The sequence below is a fragment of the Thermobia domestica genome, chromosome 8, assembly GCF_964235325.1.
Source record: "Thermobia domestica chromosome 8, izTheDome1.hap1.1, whole genome shotgun sequence".
Lineage (NCBI taxonomy): Eukaryota > Metazoa > Arthropoda > Insecta > Zygentoma > Lepismatidae > Thermobia > Thermobia domestica.
Window position 1 is genome coordinate 173566534 of NC_137461.1, and position 18398 is coordinate 173584931.

General features: G+C 32.4%; 1 protein-coding gene across 1 annotated transcript in view; it reads right to left on the reverse strand.

Annotated features, from left to right (window-relative positions):
- LOC145693355 (uncharacterized) overlaps nucleotides 1-18398 on the reverse strand; it is a 1690974-nt gene that overhangs the window by 589818 nt on the left and 1082758 nt on the right. Inside the window, exon 20 of the mRNA XM_081769282.1 lies at nucleotides 16549-16664. Within this exon, the coding sequence (XP_081625408.1) occupies nucleotides 16549-16664 (116 nt within the window). The remainder of the gene's footprint in view (nucleotides 1-16548; nucleotides 16665-18398) is intronic.

The window sequence follows — 18398 nt, forward strand, 5'->3', positions numbered from 1 at the left end:
GGAAGATAAAGTACGAATTATAGACTTTAGCCTTATGGGCAATATATGTGTAGCTGCTACGCTGTTTGACATTAGCCATTTATAAAATTAATATTTTTTTCTGATTATTTACCTTCAAAATCATGGGCTACTATGTATTTGGATTTGTACCTATTTCTTGGTGTGCTTTGTAATTAAAAATGTATTTTTTGTGTAGCTACATTTATTGTTAAGTTTAATATACTTAAATTAGAACTCTTTAATTCATCTTCACTCAAAGCATCATTGTTTCATTCATCATACAGTTCTCCGAGTTCTTTCTAATTAGGCATGTGTTCATATATCTTTATTTATTTATTTATTTATTGTAACAACAACACAACAGGCGTCCTGCCCATTTACAGTGTTTGTTTACATATATGGTAAAATATCATTATTTTTACAGAAGAAAATACATACAGAAATTTTTATTGTTTCATTAATTAACTCAGCTCATCATACTACAAATTGTGTTCCTAAACATTTTTTCAGACATATTGAATATATCTATCATTTCACACTTTTCTTCAATATTATTGTAGTGAGAGCTCATTCTCCATAAAGGGGATTTATACAGGATGTCAGTGCGTGCTTTCTTACAGTACATGGTACTACTATTGCTTAACCTCGTTCTAGACGTCGGAACATGCAGAAATATATTAGAACTTAGTTCTATGCAATTAATGTTATTATTATTTATTATTTTATGTAGAAAAACTAAATCATTAACATACCTACGTTGCTCTAATGTCGATATATTGAAATTGTTTGTTAGTTCTGGGTATGATATGTATGCTGGGTACATTCCAGTTTTTTTTATACATTAGTAATCTCAAAAACTTACACTGCACTCTTTCAATCATCTGGATATATTTTCCATTATGATGAGTCCAAATAACAGAAGCGTATTCCAGTTGGGATCTGATATACGAATAATATAGTTTTAAAATTGTCATGTGGCTACGGAAGTCTCTACTTACACGACAAACAAATCCAAGACTCTTATAAGCATTGTTTGCAATAGTTTCAATGTGATTTGCGAAAGTCAGTTTTGGGTCGAAGGTAACATCAAGGTCTTTAACAGTTTCCGGCCTACAAAGATTTATACCGTCAATAGTATAATCATAATTTATGTATTTTCCTTTTCTAGTAAATGTAATAGCTTTACATTTAGTTATGTTTAGGCTAAATTTATTCACGTGGCACCAGTGTTTTACATTTTTCAAGTCTTCCTGGAGGTTTTTACAGTCTTCAAGTGATTTAATTTGAGCATATAATTTTAAGTCATCTGCAAAGAGTAAAGTATGCGATTTCTTGATGTTCTTAGTTATGTCATTGATAGTGATGAGGAATAATAAAGGTCCAAGGTTTGATCCTTGCGGTACTCCCGATGTAGCATTAAAATTGTTGGAGATATGACCTTTGTAAGCTACAGATTGTTTACGATCACGTAAGTATGATGTGAAAAGTACTAATGCTTGCTTAGAAAGATTCATAAGAGCTAGTTTTTCAAGCAAAATGTCGTGGTTAACTAAATCGAACGCTTTCTGAAAGTCTGTATAGATTACATCCACCTGCCCTCCTTTGTCTAGTTCTGAAGCTATAAAGTTTGTTATAATTGTCAAATTAGTTGAAGTGGATCTATTCTTGAGAAATCCGTGTTGGTATACAGAGATACTGGATCTAACATGATTAAGTAAACGATTGTGTATTATATATTCATAAATTTTTGCAAATGGGGATAGAATTGCAATTGGTCTAAAGCTTTCTATATTTTTAGCATTGCTAGTTTTTGGAATAGGACATATCAAGCTTTCTTTCCATCGGTCTGGAAAAACATTATATTTTACGGACATGTTTAATAGTATATGTATAGGATGTTTTATGATATCAATAGTTCTCTTTATTATGTAAGGTGGGATACCATCAGGGCCACACGCTGTTCTAGATTTCAACCTTTTAATGGCATGTTTTATTTCTGATATTGCTATTTCAGTGATTTGGAAAATATCGAGTAATATACTTCTAGGTTCGTGTGACATTAGAGCATCAGTGTTATAACTCACAGGTTGATGATTGTAAACAGACTTAAAATAATGTGCAAAAGCCTCCGCAATATCCCTGTTACACTGTAGACTTTCACCATTATACATAAGGGGGCCATTAGTCAAATGCCTTGTTTTATTTTTGATAAAATTCCAAAAGTTTGTTGGATCATCTGCTATGCAATTCTCGGAGTTAGCTACGAATTCTTTGTATGCTTTCGCAATTTTTGTCTTTACCTCCGTCCTTAAACTACAGAATTTATCACGGTAATATGTATTATTGTCTATTGTGTTCTTCCACTTTTTGTGATAGTACGCTTTTTGTTTGATTTTTCGAATTATTTTTGAGTTAAACCAGACAGGAAAGATTTTATTACTGGGATTCTTTTTAGTTGGAATGCATTGTTTAAATACGTCGTCAATTAATTGATAAAAAGTTTATACAGCTTTATTTACGTCATTTAAATATGAAAGCAATTCCAATTAACTTTTGAAAGTTCTAAATACAATTTATGATAATCGGCTTTTCTGAAATTAAAACCAGATGATCTATTGTTTACTTTTTGTTTCGGAAAACGTTTAACTGAAAGCGCTATAATTAAGGGGGGATGGTGATTGTCTATAGGTACCAATGGTGAATTTTCACGGTTTACTTCAATTTCGCATGCATTCGAGAGTACTAGGTCCAGTGTACGGTTATTGGTATTTTGTATATTATTATACATAGTTAAATTATAGAGTGACAGGAAATTGATGAGGCTTTTTACATTTAGTTGAGGAATGAGTGAAGTCAAACATAGAATTGCTAATTTCCGGGAGGTTGAAGTCCCCAATACAGACAATAGAGCTACCCACTGGGCAATTACTTTCAATGAATTGATAGAAGTTTTCGTAAGTGCTTATTTTCGATTCTGGCCCTATATACAAAGCACAAATATACACAACTAATGATTTACTTATAAGTTTGATTAGAATACATTCAAATCCTGCATCATATGAATTAATAAACTGAACATTGAAATCTGAATGTATTGCTATTATTACACCCCCTCCCTTTGATGTCCCAAATAGTTTCAAGTTCCTGTCTTGACGAAATACCGTGTATCTGTTATCAAAATATTCAGAATTATAGTAACCCTCACACAACCAACTTTGAACAGCTATAATAATATCATAGTTAGAAGATAAAACATTAGTATAAAATATTTCACTTTTACATTGTAAGCTACGACAATTCTGGAAATATATTTTCAAGTTAGTTCTACCTATTTGTGTTAACGTGTCACTGACCTTCTTTTTTAAACATTCTGGTACATGCATATTTTTATCTACAGATGGAGAGTCCTTGATACACATTTTTCATTTGACTGGGTTTGTCACAATAAGTTGGTTCTTGGACGAAGAGGGGTAAGATAAACTCCCTGTGGTGCCTTCAGAACTCAGCTGTTGGATTTCTTTAGCCCCGGGCTGTTCAGGTGGCACACTATCACTTTGGAATGCAGTCATTGTTGTTTGCTGCTGGTCTCTTTCTTTCAAGTCCCAAAGGGTGAATCTCTTCCCATCTATGAATAAAAAACGAAATTGCATATACGCGAAGCTTCCTTTCCTTCTAGCCTCATCTAGGTAAAATTGAAGTTGCTTCCGTTCGTCACGCACCTTATTTGAATAATCTTGGTCGACGTATATTTTAGTGCCTCGAAGTTTGCTCCTATTTTTAACACAAGTTCCTTCTTTTTATCACTAATAAACTTGCACACAATAGGTCGGTTTCTTCCTGGCGCTTTCCTTCCCACTCTGTGCGTTCGCTGTAGGTCTTCGTATTGTAGTTCAATATGGAGTCTATCCTGAATCACTGTTCTCACTTTGAACTATATCCACGGCATAGTCTTCTAAGTCTTTTAACAGGATGATCTACCTTTTCTCGGCACAAAAATTTTTATATTGGACCTTATGGGGAGAACATGGCTACCGAATTTCCTCAGTTTCTAAGGAACTAGGTATCTCTAATGGGAAAGAAAAATTTTGCAGCATTCTACAGAAGTTTATTAACGGGTTGAAATACTTAAATTGTATATTTGTCTGCTAGTTTAGCAGAAATAAATTATTAAAAAATAAATAAATTAGTTTCTTTTTATACAAATTAAAATATGTCTAACTTTGGAATTAATTATGGTAGAAAGATCAACTTTTTTTTGTTTTATTCCTCGAGAAGAAACGACTCTAATAGTTTTAATCACAACCATATCTGATACGCCAATTAAAAAATAGTATTTTAATATAAGTATTAAAGTCCACCTGTCAAAGTTTGACGAGGGTAAGTCACGCCCCACTCTAAGCTTGGCCGCGGAAAGGGCGGGGATTGGTGAAATGGAGGGGGTGGATGTCTGAATGAAACAGGTTCTCGACCAGTTTCTGAGATTATCTGTCAGTTGCCAAATACTGTTAGCTTTATAGAGTTTGTCTCCCTCAATGGTTCCATACTAAAAGACTGGACGATGTGGTGTGAAGTATCATCTTTTCCCCGTTACCTCTGGAAGTTCATCAAGATGCATTCTAGAGTGCGCAGGAAGAACAGTATATATCAGAAAACGCTGTTATTTTGGGATTTTTCCCCCTTCCGGACAAATATTATAGCATACAGTAGTGGCGAAGGGAAGGGGGGCTGAGGGGTGCCCCCACAGGATTCCGACAATGTAAAGTCCTGGCCCCCATATATAGGTGTCCGTAATAAAAATGTCCCCTAAGTTTTTTTTATAATGTCTTGGGAATATATTTCAAATTTGAGGTGTTTTCCTGGTAGCCGTCATTTTCCAATATGGCCGCCGCCCTACGTAAATCTCTCTCTGTATATATATATATATATATATATATATATATATATATATATATATATATATAAAGAGAGAGATCGTGAACCAAGGCACTTAGAAAGATAATTTTGTTGTCAAAGTATAGGTTTTTGAGGCCGATGAATTTAAATATGGCATTGTTTATTGCCACTTAGAAACCTTACAACCTGGCAACACTGTTGTCTAACGATTAACTGTACAAAGTTACAAATGCGTATATGCACGTATTACTCTAGGATGTAGCGTACTTCCTCAGGACTAAGCGAAACCTACTTTTTCTGGTAGCTTTCATCACGACAAGACATATTTTACATGGTAACATGAGAGAACATTTGTGTAAATCCAATATGGCAGCCAATATGATGGCTAATTACTAGGCAACCAAGTAATGGACTTATTCAAATGCCTGTCAGTCCAAATTAGCCTAGAGACTAGAGAATGAGAGAAAGAGGCAGGATACGGTCTCATTGAAGAAGCGTCTCCTGAGGGGACGAGGGAAATTCAAAATACTCCATTTTTTAATGAAAAACACGGTTTTGCCTTCTTGTCCGCAGACAACACTTCACACCAAATGCTCTATAAGACGTTCTCTAAATAGCCCTGTTAGATCCAATCTGTATTGTGTGTAAACCGTGCATTTTTACGGGGGAACAGCGGAGCAAAAGCCCTGTTTTTTGTGATATTTCTGGTTTCTCGTGCTTACTTCGCTAAGATTAAGCACTGTAAGCCAATCTCTAATTATCTTACAGCAGTGTTAATTTCAGATCATTTCCTCCGGAGGCACCACGCACAGAGGGGGAAAGCGACTAAAAATTGAGAGCTCCACAGAAATTTCTGTGAAGATCTCAAGCACCCGAGGGTGAATTTCGTAGCTGTTGGGAGAATTTCCCCCCAGAATCACCCCTGAAATCATCACTGTCCTAGGGAGTTGAAACAAGAAGCAGGATACGCAAAAAAGAACAAACTTTCAAAGCATTTAAAGTTTAGGCTCGTTGCGCTAAGCGCCTTCTTAGGACGAGGATATGGGAATTGAAAAATGCACGTTTTCTTTTATTTATTTATTTATTTATTGAAAAACATGTTTGCCCTTTTTTGTCCCCAGACAACCATGCAGACGACACACCCAATTGTCTTATACAAAAATGTTGCCATGATAGCTCCCATATGACGCATTTGGAACGGTGTCCATACTGTGCATTGTTATATGGGGACAAGGGAGCAAAGCCCTGTTTTCTTTGACTTTTTCGTTTTCCGCGCTTACCCCGCTAAGACTACGCACTGTCAGTTAGTCTCGATTTATCCTAAAGAGTTGAAACGAGAAACAGGATACGCAGAAAAGGAACATATACTTTCAGAATGATGACGTCCTATGGGAGGGACCTACAGCTTAACGTAGGATCCGAACCACTTGTGTCTCCATCGGGAATCAAACAAGGGACTCCTTGATTATAAGGGATGAGCGTAACTATTCATCCACGACACACACATACATACATACAAACATATATATATATATATATATATATATATATATATATATATATATATATATATATATATATATATATGCAGACTATAATAGACTATTGTACGTGGTAATAAATAGCTACAATAATATTCCAGGAACTTTTTGACTGTCCCTCCGTACAATCTTTATTTTCTAGTAATGCATTCACATTGAAGGCTACGTCTTTGAAAATAATGTTGACAAATTACAAGAATTCTTTGAATATGTTCTATCGACTTTTTTCTGTAATAAACTATTGTACGTGGTAATAAATAGCTACAATAATATTCCAGGAACTTTTTGACTGTCCCCCCGTATAATCTTTATTTTCTAGTAATGCATTCATATTGAAGGCTACGTCTTTGAAAATAATGTTGACAAATTACAAGAATTCTTTGAATATGTTCTATCGACTTTTTTCTGTAATAAATTATTGTACGTGGTAATAAATAGCTACAATAATATTCCAGGAACTTTTTGACTGTCCCCCCGTATAATCTTTATTTTCTAGTAATATATTCACATTGAAGGTTACGTCTTTGAAAATAATGTTCACAAATTACAAGAATTCTTTGAATATGTTCTATCGACTTTTTTCTGTAATAAACTATTGTACGTGGTAATAAATAGCTACAATAATATTCCAGGAACTTTTTGACTGTCCCCCCATATAATCTTTATTTTCTAGTAATGCATTCATATTGAAGGCTACGTCTTTGAAAATAATGTTGACAAATTACAAGAATTCTTTGAATATGTTCTATCGACTTTTTTCTGTAATAAATTATTGTACGTGGTAATAAATAGCTACAATAATATTCCAGGAACTTTTTGACTGTCCCCCCGTATAATCTTTATTTTCTAGTAATGCATTCATATTGAAGGCTACGTCTTTGAAAATAATGTTGACAAATTACAAGAATTCTTTGAATATGTTCTATCGACTTTTTTCTGTAATAAATTATTGTACGTGGTAATAAATAGCTACAATAATATTCCAGGAACTTTTTGACTGTCCCCCGTATAATCTTTATTTTCTAGTAATATATTCACATTGAAGGTTACGTCTTTGAAAATAATGTTCACAAATTACAAGAATTCTTTGAATATGTTCTATCGACTTTTTTCTGTAATAAACTATTGTACGTGGTAATAAATAGCTACAATAATATTCCAGGAACTTTTTGACTGTCCCCCCATATAATCTTTATTTTCTAGTAATGCATTCATATTGAAGGCTACGTCTTTGAAAATAATGTTCACAAATTACAAGAATTCTTTGAATAACTTCTATCGACTTTTTTCTGTAATAGACTATTGTACATGATTCTAACACAATTACTCAACTATTGACACTTGTAATATCCAACATTTCTAGGATAGCACTGCAAACCTTTGATCACGAAATTAGTTTGAGGTTTCTCATTTAAACAAGCGCCTCTTTTAGGGTCTCTTTTCTTTTACATTCTTGAGTTTCTTGAAGGACCTGCAGCTCTAGGTTTCTGCTATATTATCTTCTCCACCAAATTCAAAATAGAGGTTCTTCTACTCTTATGTTTTCCTGTGACAACTCTCTACAATATCCAGGAATTTACAGCTGTTGTATCCGTACGTGCACTAAGAATCGTCTTGAACCTACCGGAATGAAGCATTCTGGTCGTTTTGGTTGAGTATGTCAACACCATGTTATGTTGCAAAACAGCTCTCCTTCCTTTTTTCCTTCAAATGACAGAGTTATGATACATTTCAACGTAGAGTATTAAACTAGCATCAGGGGCGGATCCAGGACTGACTTCTGGGGGTTGTTGTTGTAATACTGCTGCTTAGAGGTACTTTTAAGAGCTCCAAACTCTGGGATGGGTTTTATTTATATATATAAATTAAGAAAGTTTCCTCTTCTGGGGAAGTGGGCGATCGCCCCTTGGATCCGCCACTGACTAGCATATATTCGGTATGTAGCTAGTCGTGACAAAAAGTATAGACCAACTCGAAATTTCAGAATCCTGCGATATACTTCCGCAATGATTTTTATGGAGGTAGTTGGTGACTACTTCAAATTATATGCCCGTAGCTAAAGCCCCTCTATAAAAAACTGTTGCGTGAGTACCTTAGGATTCTGAAACATGTATTTTTGGATAGCGCACCTGTTAGTTCCTAAGTGGAGTCTTGACCCGACTACGGTACGTCCGATAATTATTTCTTGTGAAAATGTCATATATTACCTTTTACAGCCCGTGACGACAGTAAGATTTCTGTGATTCGGTCAATCCCTGTTCCTACTTGCAAATGCCTGATTTATAGCATTTACGCTATTAGTAAGCGCCACTGAGGTCAATAAGAGTTGATTTTTGCGAGGGGCGCATTGTTATAGCATGTTTTCTGACGCACAAAGGGATGTTCTGAATGGGGGCAGCTATGTGTATGTTTAGCCAATGGAGCCATTTGTATCTTCGTGGCTTTGCACTCTAACTCCAAATAATAATAATAATAATAATAACTTTTGCCTCCTGAAAATAACCAGATGGTAAAGTTATGGTCGATACATTTTTGGAATTCGAAGGCATTTTAGAATGCTTGTCTATCATCTGGCTATCAGAAATAATTGGTCACCATTTTCTCTACATATCTATAATTTTCTTACAGGGTAGAAACACCTCCTCGGAAGAGAGAGCAAAAAAAAAAAAAAAAAAAAAGAGAGAGAGAGAGAGAGAGAGAGAAAGTGGCCGAACTTGGGCTATTGAACGTGAGGACAGGATGTTTACATTCGCATTGACACCTGCTGTGAAAACGGTCTGTGTACATAGCTAAAAGAGATTTGTGAAGACCCTTCCCTTCATATCTCTCGAGACGAAAACAAAAGAAAACGGTGGGCGCGGATGCCTTACCCTCGTCAAACTTCTTGACAGGTGGACTTTAATACTTATATTAAAATACTATTTTTTAATTGGCGTATCAGATATGGTTGTGATTAAAACTATTAGAGTCGTTTCTTCTCGAGGAATAAAACAAAAAAAGTTGATCTTTCTACCATAATTGGTTCCAAAGTTAGACATATTTTAATTTGTATAAAAAGAAACTAATTTATTTATTTTTTAATAATTTATTTCTGCTAAACTAGCAGACAAATATACAATTTAAGTATTTCAACCCGTTAATAAACTTCTGTAGAATGCTGCAAAATTTTTCTTTCCCATTAGAGATACCTAGTTCCTTAGAAACTGAGGAAATTCGGTAGCCATGTTCTCCCCATAAGGTCCAATATAAAAACTTTTGTGCCGAGAAAAGGTAGATCATCCCGTTAAATTATATGATTTCAATAGCATAATAAACATATTTGAAATTTTCAATTCATTTAGTATTGTACACACGTTCATTATTGTCTTTTAAATTTCATATAACACTAATGATTATTTTCTTTCTAACAGTTTGACAGTTTATATAAAAGTAGTAACCACATTTGTTTGTTACTTCTATGTAAAATCTTATTACAACCTTTACACTTATATATTCTTTACATACAGCACAGTGGTTATCTTTACATGTTCGATTATAAAAAGATCAATTGCATTCTTCACACTAATGTTATTTATATCTGACTATTCGAGTTCAGGCTTTTACATTACAAATTGATATTTTTCGTATACATTCTTTATGTTTTTCTTTCTGATCATAAGCTTTGTCACATTTGCTGCAATAAAACTACTTTCAAGAAATACTTACATACTGTTAATTGCGTCAAAATGATTTCCAATAATATAAATTTGTATTTCTTTTTCTCAGAACAAATATCACGATTCATATTCTCAGCACATACAATTTTGATTTGAATACCTAGCAGTTGATCACACTGTTTAATATCATATAATGCAAAACCATCTTTATTGTATTCTGGTAAAAATTTACTTAATTTTACCGGTTAAATCCATGGTTAATTCTCTTTATACATTTGTACATGTCTTATATCTTTACTATTTTGTGCACTTAATTCTCGATTAAATATTACATTATTTTTAAAGTTAAAACTGTAATTATTGTGTGGGATGACAAAATATTTTTGTTATTTATCTCAGAAATAGATCTGTTACCTCTTCTGTCTTCAGCAATGTTCAAAATTCGTTGATTTGTTTTACTTCCTTGTGGCATATTGATTACATGAATGTTAAATGTTTTTCAATATCCACTACTTTAGCACATGTTAATTTTTTTGTATGTGATTTACATTATCTGTATTACATTTCCGGAATTGAGTTGTGCTTTTAATGGTGTAAATATACTGTAGATTTAATAAAAAGACCTCTCATTGTATGCAACAATTCTCATTTCATTACAATTTCCCTGTCCCCTTCGGTATCACTATTATTAATATCAATACCAGTATTTGTATCTGTATTATCATTAGTATTATATTGTTTCTATTTGTTAAACACTTCAAAGCTCTTCTGCTTTCAGTATCAGTATCAATTTTGTATCTATATAGGCGTTAGTATTATTTTCCTCTTTGTTAAACGTCTAAAAAATTATTCTATTACTATATTGATTGTTGTTTGACACTTGTGCTGTTTCATCATTCTCATTTTCAACCTAAGTATCAGTAGTATTATTTCTTAAACGTCTCAAAATTCTTCTTTTTAAATATTCTTGTATTACCTTCAGCATCAGTATGAGTATGAGTATTCCTATCTTATACCATCATTGGTATTATTTTCTCTATTTGTTAAACATTTCAAAATTCTTCTACTCACTGGACAAATGTTTTGTTCTCTTAACAAATTATACAATCAACACAAAATACCTGCTTGTACTTAATTTGACATGTATAAGTTTTTAGTTCCTGACATAATTGACTTTCATCTTTACTGTTTACTGATCTTAAACCTCTCAAGATTAATAACGATTTATTTTTAAAATCTCCCTTACGTGTACGTTCACTCTTACGAATCCACAAAGATCCTGATCTTCATTAAAATCCTTCAGAAAGCTTTCTATCATAATATTCTCTTAGGGAATTTAAGTTTAAACCTTTGTGTTGAAATTGAGGAATATTTTTTTCAATCTTATCATATAAACTAACATATAAAGGTAACCTGGTATTTTTTAATTAAAAATCATTTAATAAATGCTAATAGAATCTCAATCTAATAGATCGCCGAACTCATTTTAAAAGCTCACTAGTTCATGTCCTATAAAGTTATAACTTTCTGAAACTACATTCCAGTCAAGATTGTCTTTGAACGGTTTTAAATATAGCACTTTGATGAGAAGTAATACCCAGTTTAAGTAATATTGAAATTTGTTACAGATCTCAATAGCTATTTCCGTTGAACATTTGCGCTAATTTTTATTTTCAGCATATTCAGTCCTATTTATTTCTCCTCTACACTCATTCAGGAATTGCATAGACATGTGTTTAGCATGCTCATGTGTTTTTATCTGATCAATTGGTGAATAATTTTACACAGTCTTTATTTTCTAATACACACTCAGGTTTTAGTTGGTGGTATTTTCTTTACATAACACTCTCTTCCTTCGCATATTCTAGTCCAGTTCAATTTATTAGCATACTTTTAATGATATATTGATGTGTAAATTGAATTCTTCTGTTAGATATTCTCTCCCAATAAATATAATTTCTAAAAACATCAATGAAGGATAGTGAAAGTGTATGATGATGTGAAATGTATCTTAATTCAATTTGTTTTTAGACAGATAAATAAAGCCTTCAAATGTGTTCTTTACCCCAGAAATCTGTTGCTGTTTTTAGTTTGATTTTATAAATCACATCAATAACCACATCTCTACATATTGGATTTTAATTAGCTTACAACATTCAGACTTTAGTTTGCTAATCATGTGTTTCTTAAGGTTATCATTGCTAATCATGACCTTCATAAGATTACCTTAGTTTCGTTTATACTTGCGTACATGATCAAGATGAAGTTTTTCACCTTGATGTTGCTCAGGCTCTTTAATAAGGTTAAAAATTTCATTCGTACTTAATCGAGAATAACGTTGCATCTTCTTTCTTTATATATCTTTCTTAATTTACCTACAGTATATTTATTCATCTTGTTTTCTACTTGAATTGTTGGAGAAAGTTTCATTTCTTCTATTTAACATTACTACTAATAAAATTCATTTCTTCTTTAATGTATAAAAATATTTATTTTAATTATTTTTCATAATATTTATGTATAAATACATAAAAGGTAAAAACATTAAATTACAAAAGTATCCATCTATTATGCGAATCATCAGACCCTAACCATTTAACATAGTTTGTCATCTGTCTTTCGTAAAACTTTATAATACACTGAACTCTATATTTAGCATTAAATAATTCTTGTTCATAAAATCTTCCTTTTACTTCGTCGTTGTATAAATCTTTTATTCTATATGTTGATGGATTAGAAAGAATAACTTCATTAAGAACAAATACCTCCGTTGACCAACTGGGTGTATAAGTTCCTCAAATGAACTTTTAGATTTGCTAATACGTACATAATCACTAAACTTTGAATTAACAAGTTTACATTCTTCTTTATATATTGTCTTCAATATTATTTGCTCATTTTTCTTATTAGCTTCTACAGGTATCATACTAACTGTTCTGCAAATTGTATTACTATACTCATTAACTAATTCTTGTAATATTTCTAACCATTTATAATTTCCTTGAGAAGTAATTTTTTTTACATGTTTTATAAAATAGACAATTACAAACTATATAATAGACAAATACAATAAACCTTCGGTGGTGATTTGAAATTAGTGAGATTATAACCCTGTTTTTTCAACTTTGATAACTTATTTTGTAAACGATTAGAAAGTTTTAAATGGCATAAAGAACAAAACTCGTCATTATAGTACGTAGGTATCCCACATAAAATACACTTGTTATTGGTATCATCATAGTATCATCATTCGTTAAAGCATAATAGGATGTAGTCTCTTTTTTTCTAACTAGAAATGGTGGAAAATCAATGTGTATTATGTTTTTAAATAAGGTAGCTTGTGGAGCTTGGTTCTTTTACATTGCATAAGTTTATATGTCGAATCTACAAACTTACCAGTATATTAAGGTAATGTATCTAGTCTTAAAATAATAAACGGTGCGTCCTCATCTCTAAAGAAAAGACCATTTTTATAAGTTAATTCCAACATCTTTTTACGTATTTGTTCCACTCTTGCTTTTGATAAGAATAAATGATTATGATCTAGAGTAATCCATTTATTATATTCTAATTTAAATACTCTTGTTTCATTTTATTTCATAACTTACTTGAGATAATGATATGAGTGTTGTACCTTATATGTTCTTATGTAATTATATTCTTTTACGTACAGGTTTTAGACATAGTCTTCTAAATATTGAAATTTAATATAAAATTATGGTCCAAAAAAGTGGCTCATACAGACGCCTATACTAGTCATACAGTTATTTAGTCAAACTTTCCTACACAGTTTATTGTATGTTTCAAATCTACACGTCAAACAAAAGCTTATAAAACTTTACTTAGCAACAATGCTTAAAATGACGTATTTATGGAAAATGTTTAAAATGATTTACATTTTCAGTAGTAGTAGCGGCTTTTGACCCGATTTTGCTCCAACTCTGCTCTGATTGCCTCAGAGATGTCACGTAACTTGATCAATTTAATTATAAACCTTAACTCATTACTTGCGCGGAAATTCATGTGTTTGAGATTCCATGTTAAGCTGGTCCATTTCTTTTTATAGCCTTAGTGCTAAACGGGACACTTAGCTCTAATCCTACCAAATCAACTTATTACTTCTAACGCAAGCAGAGGCATATCAAACGGGAACAGAGAAGTCGACTTGCACCTAGTCCTGCCAAATAGAAGGAAGGAGCGGAACTTATGAATCCACATATTTTTCGGATAAATGCATAGAATAACCTAGCCTTCTGCGTATAACCTTCTTGAAGAAAACCTAGCCACACGTTTTTCTTTAAAAGGGCGAATTCTCAGAACCATACTACAGAATTTTTGTTTCAAATGAAGAAGAAAGTACAAGACTTTTTAACGAGAGGTCCATGGTTAGAATATTTGAACAAGACTGCATTTCCACATGCAGTTAAATAATACTAATTGCTGCACGTTCGATGAATATAGGTCTAATAATCTTGTTTGTAAAATGATATAATTGTCGAATGTCTGAACAAAATTGAATGATTGTAGCGTCGTATTATAGTTTATTCTTTCATCTATAAGATATATTACACTCACTCAATTGAGTTAATGCATTCTAAATTGTACCTATAGTGCCTCTAAAAATTCATGAGCAAAAACAATGAACTTAAGCTCTTACTAATTAAATAATTCATAACGAAGAATATCATTATTTATACCATTTACTTAATTGTTAGTCATTAGGTTTAAAAATCTAAGGGGGTAGGTCATGTAACCAGAATGAACGAAAGTACAAACAATATCTTAACTGAAAACCTAACCACAAAATGATCACTAGACGGACCTAGGCGCAGATCGGTTTTATCGCACAGAAAAAAAATACGAAGTAGAAACTGGGTTTAGTTAGCTAAAGATAGAAATCAATGGACAGGTTTCGTGAATGTGGCATTGAACCATCGGGTTACACCGTTGCATGGGCCATATAGTTTGTTTTAAAAAGTACTGAGAAAAGGAAATAATAAGGCTTTAAACTTTAAATAATTAATCCACCAGTTAATGAATTTATCTTTACTGCCAAGAAAAAATCTTTTTTTAAGTATGTTTCTTATATGTATGTTCGAAGGGACACGGATGCTCAGAGTGAATTGCAAATTTTGGCAATAAGTGTAGATACGCAACTGTTTGAAACAGAAACAAGATATTGTCTACCATTTAACTTACTTACTTTTAGTTTTCCAATGACTGTAACAAAGCACTACTACAAAAATTAGGAATTAACAATTTTCGCTTCTTCTTTCTATTTTCAGAATTTTCAGTTTTATTCTGGTTTGGTAAAAACTATAAAAAAGTATTTTTTCAGTATTACCGTTCTTTTTCGAGATTTTAAAACACTACTTCTAACGTCAGCCACCTGGACCCAGTACCAACTTTGTACTCTTATTTCTGCGAGATTCATGTTCACAATGCCCTCCCAGTTGAACCTAGGTCTCCCTAATGGCACTTTTTCGATTAGGTATCCACTCAAAATTTTAGACATTCCCAGTTTTCTTTATTCTGGCTTCCTGAGCTGCCCAGCTAAGCCTCCTAGACTTCATGATCCTAATAATGGTGTTGTGAATAAATATATGAGTAGTAAATGACTACATGAGAAGTAAATAAATACATTTATCAAACATTGTTCCGCAATATCTATTTTGATATTTGTTTTCTCTTTGAGAGAAACCAAACTAGAAAACTTGTAGGTTCCACGTACATATCTAGTCAAAGTCGAGGCTTCTGAGATGAGAAAAGCAATTTTGGAAATCAAATAACTAAGGATCCTAATATTTACACATTTCAGTTTGACGATCTAAGCTCAATTTTATAAGTTTCATTGAAATACTAAACAGCAGAGTTGGATTAATTATCTGAATTGCTCCATTTGACATGAAGTTACTACAACTTACTTTACAACACATGAGATAATGATTATTTGAAAAAAAATCTTTAAGCATGAATCAAGCAAACGATTATGACATGCAGCAATGTTAACAGAAGAAGTACATTTAATAATAATAACACGACATAACTTGTTAATTTCCTAACATTGAAAATATATCACGTAAAATTCCTTTATATCAGAACGGTAATAAGAAGATTAAAAGTCCCATTGAGAGACTTTCTCCTAAACTAAAAGAAAAGGAAGAAAAGGCTTAATTTGGGAAATTGGAGGGATAAGGGCTTTCTTTATTTAGCACTGAGGCTATACGAGACGAAATCTTCTGTTTAGAACGGGATACAAACCCTACTTGAATTTGTATTGAGGCAAGTGCCTACACTGGAAATGGCACCCAGGACCACGCGCATTAGTGAGTATCATGAAGGGGCATAAAAAAAAGAAAAAGAAAAGTAAACATCTCATTAAGACCAATGAACTTTTCCGGAAATCTTATTTAAACACTTACTTCTAACTGATAATGTAAAAACATTAGCTTCATTACCTGGGATCCTGGCGATCCTAGTGAACCAGGAGGACCTTGAAGTCCTACCTCACCAATAGTTCCATTTAATCCTCGTCTTCCAGCTGCTCCACGAGGTCCTTTTGATCCTGGTCTACCTTTAAAGAGTTCAAAGAAAATCCACGTCAATACTGAATAAGCTTTTATTTATGCAATGTAAAAACAAATTTAGTAGACAATGAATTTTAGAAACATAAACTAAACAATAACAATAATCGCTGATTACTTTTTCAGTTTCTATACACACCTAGTAGATTACTTTCTAGTAGTACGTTTTGTTCAACTAACACCTTTAAATTACATCAGTTTTGATAGAATTTGGAGTTACTGAAAGCGATTCCACTTCATGTACTAACAACTTATGAATTTCTATGCACTTCTCTTGAATTAATGTTTTTATGTATACTTAGAATAAACGTTTTGGCTAAAAGAAAAAAGAGAGAGAGAGTCGAAAGAAAAATTATTCAGTGTTCTCATTCTGGTAGATGCGGAGCGGATTTTCCTTAATAATTGCTGTGATTTTTTTCTAAATGGTACAGTACAGGAAATCATAATATTTATTCAAATTTTTAATTGTTAACAGATGTATTACCTATTTTGACGATAATGAAGATATATGGTTTTGATCAGCAAATAATTAGTGTGTATTTGATAAAGTTTAATTTAACTTTAACAACTACTGTATATACATTAAATAATTCTCCTCGTAATATTAAAGGCGTATTACATCTTAAATTTTCGTTACTCTACCTGTTAACATCTTTTGAAATCTCAAATTTACGGAGGAAAATGTAAATAAATAAGATAGAGGCTGTAATATAGCAGGATTAAATAGTAACAGTTATTTTTTCTAAGGATTTCTTTTGAAACATTCTCTGATCTTCATTTTTCTGTTATGTGTATTTTTCATTTACAGAGTTCGATCATTTCCAAAACAACTTTAAATTCTTTTCTGTAAGTTTTATTATATGACTGGGGGTGTTTACTAGCCCGGAAAAGTCAGGGAATTCGTACATTTTTGGAAAAATAAAGAAATTTTCAATATATTCTTGAAAATTTTAAAGTTAGATTAAACTCATATTCCAGAATACTGGAAATTTATTGGATGTTTCACTACAGCGAAAGCAAGTTTCGAAGAATTCCTTTTTCTAACTTGCTAAATTCCTTTTTACTAAAGAAGTTTTTCTTCAATATAAAGCTACAAATCGTTTTTCTTTTTAGGAAAACATTTTACTGTGTTAGTCTTTAATTTGAAGTTAGCAATTTTCTTGAAATATGAAAAATATTAGCGGAAAGTTTATTAAATGAAACTTTTCATGATTGCTGTACTGAGCGCATTCTTAGGTGTTCACAATTTGGATATTTTACCTAGGAAATTGATATTTTACCTAGTTAATTTCCTCCTCCAGGTCAAGTGTTAGTTGGCTGTAACATTTACAAACATAGTGTATGGTTGGTGAGCGCCTAAGTTCTGAAGGAGGAAGTAAGAACGCTTTCATATATATATATATATATATATATATATATATATATAATGCTTTTATACACACTCACACACACACGCACACACACATATATATATATATATATCATAGGCGGACTGGGTGTATTAGGGCCTAAGCCGCGGTTACCATCGAGGACCCTGAGACTATAACACCAATTTCTTAAATAATGTACAATCAGTGGCGCAACCAGCTATGAGTTCGGGGGGGCCATGCCCTCGGTCTATCTTATACAGCAGCGCTACAGACAAATTTTGGTGAAATTTCAAAATAGATCAATGCATAAATAAATATTGAATTAAGTCAAAGTACTGTATGAAAGGGGAAATA